Genomic DNA, 10369 nt, shown 5'->3' with positions numbered 1-10369 from the left:
AAAGGAATATTAATTCTTTTGATGTGAGATAATTCTAACACACTTCACGCTGACATTTAAAGGATGAAGTTTGTGGGAGTGGACATCCACGGGTGGTAGCCCACAATCAAAAAGATTGAACCTAGGCTGTGATACCATATTAGTGAATGTGGCCTAACTAATCCCAAAAGCTATCTCAAGTGAGGAGGGTTGTCACACATTATATATATTGCCCAAGAAATATTAATTATTCTGATGTGGGATAATTCTAACTGCTAAACCGTATAGTAGCAAACGGGAAGCTAAAATCACTTTCGAAACTATAGAAAGACTTGACAAGCAGAGTGAAGGTATGGATGATTGAGAAAACCCTAAATGTACGCAGCATTTTATAGACAAAAAATCATACATCTCCATACAAAAACCCTAGTGTGCAAAAACTAAAAGCTAGAAGAATTGGGTCCAAAGCAACAATGTTTCTCTAGACACACTCTCTGTCTTTGTTCGAGAAACAAATATTCAAAGGCAACTATTGGAGGGGATTTTGTATCCGCTTGTGAGAAAGTGAAAAGGTGGACATATAACTTAATAGAATTAGAAGGCTCTGAGTCCCTAATCTTCCAAGAAGATAACCTCTCAGCCATAACTTGACGGCTTGCTGAGTCACCAAAACTACAGTATATACGATATCTAGTTCACTTGACAAAAACTTCTGCAACATTCAAGTGTCACAAAAACAAGTTTAAACATGGAACCACCTATTATGCCACCAACCACCATAAACCTAGAGAAAAGAGTACGTTCTATTATCTTAACACACGGTAGAATCAATGAGACAACACATAAGGCTGGTTACTCAAGCAGGTTAGACCAAATTGAAGCATTATCGAGCTTTTTTTTATATAAAACCGACATAGACTACAAAATAGAAAACGAAGAGGAATCAAGAAGCTGTTCGTAGGAGAGACAAAGGAAAAAGAGAGATCAGTCGACCAATAGACTGATCAGAACTGCACGCATACAAACAAAGCATTAACCCCCTGAAATGATATTTAAGAAGACATAAGCATTTATGAGATATTACAACTCTAGTAGATCACCATGTCACACCATTAAAGAATGCCTTACTTGGAATCATGAAGCTCGACTCCTTTGAAATGACCCGACCCATTTTTTGTTTTTAATATAATATTGATCTAGTGATCCCATACGCACTAACATCCTAACCCCAATCAATACAACAATGGAAATACACAACAACACTAAACCAGAACTTCAATAGAATTAATAACCAATAAACCAATAACATATAACCAACAATGCCGATAACATAACCAAGTCACAGAACAATGAAACAACAACCTAAACAACCGTTCCAGACCACTACAATCCATTATAACAATTGTAACATCTGTGAACCAAGTAGTCATTTTGAGAGTGGGTGTCGATCGATCCCAACAAATTTTGGTTCGACCGGATTGATTTAAATTGTCGATTTGGTTTGGTTTAGTTTGAGTGGAATCCCTAACGACGTATTTAAGGGGGGAGTCAACGTTTTGGGAGAAGAGAACCTATTTTTGTCGCCTTCTTAGCTTTTGTCAATCCAAAGAGTGAGAATGAGAAAAAGAGAGTGTTCTCGAGAGTTTCTTGGCTGGTTTTGTGAGATTTGTTGCTGTGGAGGGGAGAACTGTTTCTAGGAACGAAGGAGAAGCGTTCTAAGGGTTGGATTCGTTACTTTTGGTCAGAATCTTCATGCAAAAGAGGTGAGTGCATGACCACGGCTGATCTCAGCCTGAGATTTCTTTTGTTTTGCTTGTTTTATGTTGTTGGTGGTGCTTTCTTGCATGCTCTTGATTGGTTCGTGGATCCCATGAGTTTTTATGGCTTTTGGGAGAGTTTTGGTCGATTTGGAGGAGTTGGAAAATGGAGATTCAACTTTCAGCTTCAAGCAGAATGTGTCTGCAGAATTGGTGTCGATTGACACCAGGTGGGTGTCCGTCGACACCAATCCTGTCAGCAGGCGGCTGACACTTGTTTCCCTGGATTTGTTTGTTGCTTGTTTAACTTTGGAATCTTGGTTGCTTGTGTGTATAGCCTAGTAGATAGGAGAATTGTCTCACTGAGTGTTTATGACAATACTCATGCATCTCAATTTGTGTTTGTGGTGCAGGTAAAGACAAAGTGTGATCGTGGAATCAAGGCAATGAAGAGGAGGATGTTCCAGAGGCTTGATTGATTATGGTCTAGCTATTGTTAGGTAGTTAGTGCTGAGTCAATAGAACATTGTACGATGTTGGAATTTGGTTATTATCTTTGTTGGTTTATTGGATTATTCATTATTTGAAGTTTTATTGGTTTAATGGTATTGTTTGGTTATCTTTGTACGATGTTGAAAATCTGCAGAATCTTGATCTTGGAATCGATGATACTCCAATCATGATTCCACCGGAGTTCTGTTCCCAGGCGGCGTCAACAAAACGCCTCTCAATTGTGGTGACCACGACAAATCCGAGGAAGCAAAGCTTAAGGGCTTTGATTCGATAGATGCTAAGGGTTTGGGGAATGGCAGATTCTTGTGTTGGGCGGATTCTCGAAGGTGGCAAGGCCTAATTCCGGTTCCAAACTGAGGAGTCAATGAACTTGGTTCTCCAAAGAGGGCCTTGGTCTTTCAACAATTGGATGATTCCAAATATTGTTTCATCCTATTTGCGAATATACTAAGTCATTTAATAAGAACTCGAATAGCTGATGGAGACATCAGAGGTATCAAGATTGGAAATGAGGTCCCTGCAATCACACATCTTCAGTTCGCTGATGATTTTTTGTTCTTTTGCCAATCAAATGTTCGAAATTTTCAGGCCGTGAAGGATGTCTTTGATGTCTTTGATGTGTATGAATACTATTCTAGACAGCAAATTAATATGACAAAATCCATGATCACTTTTGGTTCAAGAGTTTATGGATCAACATAGAACTAAAGAACATCCTATAAACCCCTAACCATGGTGGAGGAGGTAAATATTTGGGCTTACCGGAACAATTTGGTCGAAATAAGGCAGAAATGTTTACATATATTGATGTGTCTGTATTTTATAGGATTTTAACCATAGTTTTTACACTTCTTTTGAGTCTTTTCTTAAGTCCAAGTGTGCTTTTAGAGTCATTTTGGTCTTTTGTGAGTCTCTACAGGTTCTAGGTCACTTTGGAAGGAAACTGAGTGTTTTGGGGATGAAAACAATCATCTGGAGCTAAAGTTGGTTAAAGACCGGTTGGACTAGCAAGCAGATGGAGCAAATGCAGAAAAGCATCCGAGATCGGCTGATCCGCATTTGAGATCGACCAGTCCCATACCCGAAGCAACTTTTCCTTTTATGTTTTAAACCGACTTTTAGGGTTTTATTTTACTATTTAAGCACGAGGCTCAACCTCTAGAAAGACAAGTTTTTATTCTACGCAGCCTTTGAGCACTTGTAAGCTTTGGGAGAAGATCTCTTATCCTTTCCAACCCTTTGGAGAAGAATTCTGAACCCTTTTATTTCTCTTTGCAATTCGATTATGATTTCGTCATCTTTGATTTGCTGTTCTTTTACTTCCATGTCTGAGTAGTTTTACTATTGGGTTTCGGGTTTCAAAGGGGGTTTTATGATTATCTAAACTAAGGTTGTTAGATTTGGGATATATCTATTTGTTCTTCATCTAGTGTTGCTCTTAATGCTTAAGCTAGATTGATCACCTAGATTAAAATCTTAGGTTTAATTCATCGTGGCACCGAAAGTGTTGTTGAGTTACTTGAAAGAAACATAGGTGAGCAAGGTGGACCTTAACCAACGGAAGTTGAAGTTGAGGCACTTTGTGAACAAATCAAACTTGAACTTTAATGCTTGCTTGTTTATCTAGATTCAAACGGAAGTTTAGGGTCTAGTTATTTCTTTGCAAAGTTAGCTAATGCTGCGGAAGTAGGTTAGCTTTATAATGGTGATTTGAGTTCAATAACGGTTCTTAATGCATTCCAATCTATCATCTAAATTTGTGATCGTAAACCCCTAACTGATTCCCTGCACCCAATACCTTTCCTTGATTTTGAAACTTTTATTTATTTTCTATTTTTGATCGGTTACTAGAAACACAATCTTTCTTATTGCCTTAGCTATATTTGATTTAATACAATTTCATAGTGCATCGCTTGGTCTCTGTGGACTCGACCCTAAAGTGCTGTGACGACACCACTAGATCATGGTTGAGTATACTTTGGGTTTTAATTGACCTTTGATCAATTTGGCGCCGTTGCCGGGGACCAAAACGCTGCCTTTGAAATTTTAGATTCACGTTTAGTCTAAGGTTATTTTATTTTAGTTTACGAACTAGTTCTTGCAATCTTATTCCTCTGTTTCAGGTGTATGCATACAAGGAGCAACAAGAAAGCTGATTTGTGTATACTAGGAAACAAGGAGTTAGCACAGCTTGAACGCAAAAACCGGAAAGCAAAAGCCCAGACCAACCCTATGGCTGACGGAGAAGAAACAGGGGCTCATCCACCCAACCCTCAGCTGGGAATCGTCCAACAACAGCAGAGGCAGAACCAGCAAGAGCAAGCTGTATTGAATCCGCCAACAAGGCAAGCCACCTTGAGGGATGAAGATGCTCAAAACAGGCTGTTTGCAAATCGTTCTGCGATTCAACCACCCGCTCCTGCGAGGCAAGAATATGAGATTAAGCATAGTCTAATCAATCTGGTTCAGAATCGTGTGTTCCACGGGTTGCCATCGGAGAGTCGTCTAGATCACATCGAGGCTTTTGAAAGACTGACTAGCACGACGAGGTCCAATGGTGTCCCCTATGACTACCTCATGCTGACGTTGTCCCAGTACTCTTTGGCGGACAAGGCGCTGAGATGGCTGTATTTTCTGGATCCAGGATCGTTCACCACCTAGGCACAATACAGAGCAGCTTTCCTGAATCACTTCTACACTAAATCACGCGCAGCCAAACTGCGAAGCAAAATCGCTACATTCTCTCAAGGAGGCATGGAGACATTTTGCGAAGCATGAGAGAGGTTCAAGGAATATCTGAGAGATTGTCCCCACCACGGTTACACCAAAGAGAACCTGATGAACATCTTCTATGGGGGTATCGAACAGAAGTACCAGATGGCACTAGATACAGCTAGCAAAGGAGATTTCTCCACCAATACCGCGACTGAGGCAAATGCACTGATAGAAAATCTTGCGGTAAGCAATAGCAATCATGGCACAGATTATGATCGTACGGTGAGGATCAATGCTGTCGAGACTGATGCCATCAAGGATCTCACAGCCAAGGTGAATCTCCTATTGAAAAGAGATCACCAGAACGTTAACGTATGCGAGGAACAGGCCGGGGGATATACAGATTTTGGAGGTGAGACATACCCCGATGGTACGGAGGAGATGAACTACATAGGAGGACAAGGAAATTTTCAGAATCGAGGTTTTAACCAGAACTTTAGGAATCATCCTAATCTGTCCTATAGAAGCAACAATGTTGAGAACCCGCAGGATCAGGTCTATCCACCGTGACCTCAGCAGAGCAATTTCGCACACGGCTTCCAGAACAAGGGAACAGGCTTTGGAGGATCGAATTTTCAGCAGAAACCTCAAGTCAACAACTTCTCACAAGGGTACCAAGAACCACCACTGTAAGCCGCAGCCCCGCAAGAAAGCAAATTGGAACAAATGATGCATGCTTTGATGGAGAATCAAAAGAAAAATGCCACTGAGGTGAATGTCAAGATCGACAACATGTATTCAGAGCTAAATGGAAGGATAGAATCGTTAAACTCCCACATTCGAGTGTTGGAAAACCAAGTGGCACAGTCTGCAGCAAGAGTTAAAGTACCTACAGGAACACTTCCAGGGAAAAATGAGGCTAATCCAAAAGAATTCCTAAATGTCATTACCCTTCGAAACGACAAGGAACTGAAAGAACCACAGCAGAAAGAAGGGACTGACCGATCCTATAACAAGACTGGCCAATCCTCGACAGGAGAACAGAAAAGCAACTCTGATGAGGTCCCTAATGAAGCTACTGATGGCATTGAAATTTCTGGTACAGTTACTGAGGGAGGACAACCCTGCGAACCTCAATCGCAATATGTGCCCAAACTTCCTTTTCCCACTCGACGTAAGACCAAGATACAAGAGCGAGAGTATGCAAAGCTAAAATCAGTGGTAGGAGAACTTCAAGTCAGGCTCCCTTTCATTGAAGCAGTCCGGATGGTTTCATCTCTCAAGAAGTATATGAAGGAGATCCTCACCGATAAGCTAAGTTTGGAGAAAGGAGTAATGTATCTCACACAAGAATGCAGTTCGATTCTCCAAAATCGAATGCCAGAAAAATATGGAGATCCAGGACCATTCACTCTGCCTTGCACAACAGGAGATCTCTCGTTCAAAAATTGCCTTTGCGACTTAAGGGCAAGTGTGAGCCTGATGCCTCTCAGCGTTGCAACGCGACTCGATCTATACTCTTTCAAGCCGACCCAAGTCACCTTATTCCTTGCTGATCGCTCTACCCGACGTCCAGAAGGGGTATTAGAAGACCTACCAGTCTAAATTGGGAACTGCTACATACCCACCGACTTCATTGTTTTGAAACTGGACTATGAATCCCAAGAACCCATTCTTCTCGGAAGACCCTTCTTGGCCACGGCTGGTGCAATGATAAACGTTTGAGAGGGAAAAACTGATTTGCAAATGGACGATTTGGTTTTGAAATTCAACCTGGAGAAAGTAGCGAAGAAACCCACGATCGATGGCCAAACCTTCTGGATTGACATCATAGGAGAAATAACTGATGAGATCTATGAAGAAGTATGTTCGAGTGATCACCTGGCCGTAGCATTGACGAAGGAGGAACCAGAGTTGGGATACTTGTATGAAGAGACTGTGAGAATGGCAGAAACACTTGATGTTGCAGCAAATTCGGAATGCGAAGTCATTTTTGTCAATCTGCAAACGGGACTGACCGATCCCCATACCAGACTAACCGATCCGGCTCTCTCTGAGAAAATCACAAACAAACGCAGTGGAACGGCCATTCCTATTTGGGAAAAATGTCATAAAAATTCACAACTTTCAAATTTGGGACGTTTTAATCACCAACTTTCAAGATGTCATTTTAATCACAAACTTTTCGTTGACTTGGCCATAAAATAGCAATTTTTTGTTGACTACGCCATTTTAGGCATGTCATTTATTCTCTGTTAAAGATCTCAAAAACAGAGTAAAATCATACGTTATGTGCTACCGTTTTGCATAAACGACCATGTTTTTAACGCTAAAAACAACATCTTTTACCAAATTGAAGAAACTACATCCCCAAATCAATTCCAATTTCACAAATCCATAACCCTAGAAAGAAACCCCAAATGCTCTCTACATATCGATGGCACACCACACTCACCGACACAACCAGATTTGTCAAAGCTTGAACTTGAACTCATCGGAACATAGAGATTGCATAAGAGATTTTGGTATTATAGAGAGAATTTGGGGTTTTTTTCTAGGGTTAGGGATTTAATAAACGTCCTGCCTAAAACGGCGTAGTCAACAAAACTTTGCTAGTTTATGGTCAAGTCAATAGAAAGTTTGTGATTAAAATAGCATCCTGAAAGTTGGTGATTAAAACATCCCAAATTTGAAAGTTGGGGATTTTTATGACATTTTTCCCATTCCTATGAGATCTCAGACAACCAGGGGGACTGGAGCGAACTCAAGGCTCCAAAATTGGACTTAAAGCCACTCCCGGAAGGGCTCAGGTACGCTTATCTTTGACCAAACTCCACATACCCAGTAATTATTAACTCTAACCTGAATAATGTTGAGACCGCACTCTTGCTCTGCGAGTTGAGAAAATTCAGGAAGGCTTTGGGCTATTCCTTGGATGACATTTCAGGTATCTCACCAGAGTTATGCTCTCACCGCATCCACCTTGAAGATCCTTCGAAATCTTCTATAGAATACCAATAAAGGCTGAATCCAAACCTCAAGGAAGTGGTGAAGAAGAAGATCCTTAAACTATTGGGAGCTGGAGTTATTTTCCCCATCTCTGACAGCACTTGGGTGAGTCCAGTCCATATAGTGCCAAAGAAAGGAGGGGTGACAGTAGTTGCAAATGAAAAGAACGAGTTGATCCCCATCAGGAAGGTAACTGGGCATCAAATGTGCATCGACTACTGCAAGCTGAATGCAGCCACTAGGAAGGACCACTTCCCTCTTCCATTCATCGACCAAATGCTTGAGCGCTTGGCAAATCATCCTTATTATTGCTTCTTGGATGGCTACTCCGGTTTCTTTCAGATTCCAATCCCTCCGGATGATCAGGAGAAAACGACCTTCACTTTCCCTTACGGTACATTCGCTTACCGACAGATGCCTTTTGGGTTATGCAACGCCCCTGCCACCTTCCAGCGTTGCATGATGTCGATTTTCTCTGACTTGATAGAGGATATTATGGAGGTATTTATGGATGATTTTTCGGTTTATGGCTCATCTTTCTCTTCATGTTTGTCTAACCTATGCAAAGTTCTTCAACGTTGTGTGGACAAACACCTTGTTTTGAATTGTGAAAAATGCCATTTCATGGTCTTCAATGGGATTGTCCTTGGTCATCGAATTTCTGAGAAGGGGATAGAGGTTGATAAGGCCAAGATCGAGGTGATGTCCAGTCTGAAACCACCTAAATCAGTAAAGGATATACACAGCTTCCTCGGTCATGCTGGCTTCTATCGACGGTTCATAAAGGATTTCTCCAAAATGGCTAGACCACTCACCCAACTGTTATGCAAGGACATCTCCTTTGAGTTTAATGCAGAATTCTTGGAGGCTTTCCTCACAATCAAACAGGCTCATATCTCAGCTCCAATAGTTCAACCACCCGATTAAAATCTCCCATTCGAAGTCATGTGCGATGCAAGCGATTTTGCTGTTGGAGCAGTTTTGGGACAGCGCAAGGATGGTAAGTTACATGTCCTCTACTATGCCAGCAGGACACTCGATGGAGCTCAGACCAAATATGCCACGACAGAGAAAGAACTCCTAGCCATAGTTTTTGCGTTTGAAAAGTTCATATCCTACCTGGTCGGCTCTAAGGTAATTGTCCACTCTGACCACGCCGCTCTGCGCTATTTACTAACAAAGAAGGATGCTGCGATGGATCCTCCTCCTGCAAGAATTCAACCTTAAGATAAAGGACAAGAAAGGAGTGGATAATGGAGTGGCAAACCATCTTTCTAGGCCGAGGACGGATGCTGAGATCCCTATCGATGACCGGTTTCCTGAGGAGAATGTCTATGTAGCTACAGCATATGAAGAATGTTTCAAGGATAAAGCTGATGCTAAGGTCCTCCAGCAGATCAGTGATGACTCCCCATAGTATGCCGACATCGTCAATTATTTGTGTACTGGAGAGGAACCCCCAACTTTACTGGTTATGCGAAGAAGAAGTTCTTGCAGGATGTGCATCGTTACTTCTGGGATGAGCCGTATCTTTACAAGCATTGTGCCGATGGCCTTTACAGAAGGTGTGTTCCAGAATCAGAAGTTCCGAGAATTCTTTTTCACTGTCATGGATCCAACTAGGCAGGCCACTTTGCTACGTTCAAAACCGCGACCAAAGTACTTCAAGCAAGCCTATGGTGGCCTACTCTGTTTCGTGATGCAAACGATTTTGTCTCCCGATGTGATTCTTGCCAGCGACGTGAGAACATAAGCAAAAGGAATGAGATGCCACAGAATTTTATCTTGGAAATCGAAGTGTTTGACTATTGGGGAATCGACTTCATGGGACCCTTCCCACCTTCCTACGGAAACCTCTACATACTTGTGGCCGTAGACTATGTCTCCAAATGGGTAGAAACATTGGCGAGTCCCACCAACGATTCGAAGGTCGTTCTCAAAATGTTCAAACACATAATCTTTCCACGGTTCGGTGTTCCGCGGGTGGTGATAAGCGATGGAGGAACTCACTTTATCAATAAACTCTTCGAGAATCTTCTAAAGAAGCATGGAGTAACACATAAGGTCGCTACCCCATATCACCCTCAAACTAGTGGGCAAGTGGAGATCTCAAACCATAAAATTAAAAACATCTTGGAAAAGACTGTGAACTCAACATGCAAGGATTGGTCTGCTAAACTCGATGATGTTTTATGGGCCTATCAGACCGCTTATAAGACACCTATTGGAACCACACCATTCAAGTTGGTCTATGGGAAAGCCTGCCATCTACCTGTCGAGTTCGAGTATAATTCACTTTGGGAGACAAAGCAAATGAACTTCAATGTCAAGACCACGGCCGAACGACGTTTGATTCAGCTAAATGAGCTTGATGAGATCCGCATGAATGCATATGA

At 41.7% G+C, this 10369-nt stretch overlaps 1 protein-coding gene and 1 non-coding gene across 2 annotated transcripts; one reads left to right on the top strand and one right to left on the bottom strand.

The window, feature by feature from the left end:
- Positions 1-4964: 4964 nt before the first annotated feature.
- Positions 4965-5071, bottom strand: LOC147943737 (small nucleolar RNA R71). The gene has a single exon (XR_015558780.1). It is a non-coding gene; the product is annotated as a small nucleolar RNA R71 (small nucleolar RNA).
- Positions 5072-5690: 619 nt separating this feature from the next.
- Positions 5691-6569, top strand: LOC147943736 (uncharacterized). The gene has a single exon (XM_087512341.1). It carries the CDS (start codon positions 5691-5693, stop codon positions 6567-6569), a length of 879 nt encoding a protein of 292 aa, XP_087368467.1.
- The last annotated feature ends 3800 nt before the right edge of the window (positions 6570-10369 follow it).

The sequence above is a fragment of the Camelina sativa genome, chromosome 5 (genome assembly GCF_030686135.1).
Source record: "Camelina sativa cultivar CO46 ecotype springtype chromosome 5, ASM3068613v1".
In the NCBI taxonomy this organism is placed as follows: Eukaryota; Viridiplantae; Streptophyta; class Magnoliopsida; order Brassicales; family Brassicaceae; genus Camelina; species Camelina sativa.
Note: the sequence above shows the minus strand (reverse complement) of the source record. Positions and strands in the feature narration are given on the sequence as shown.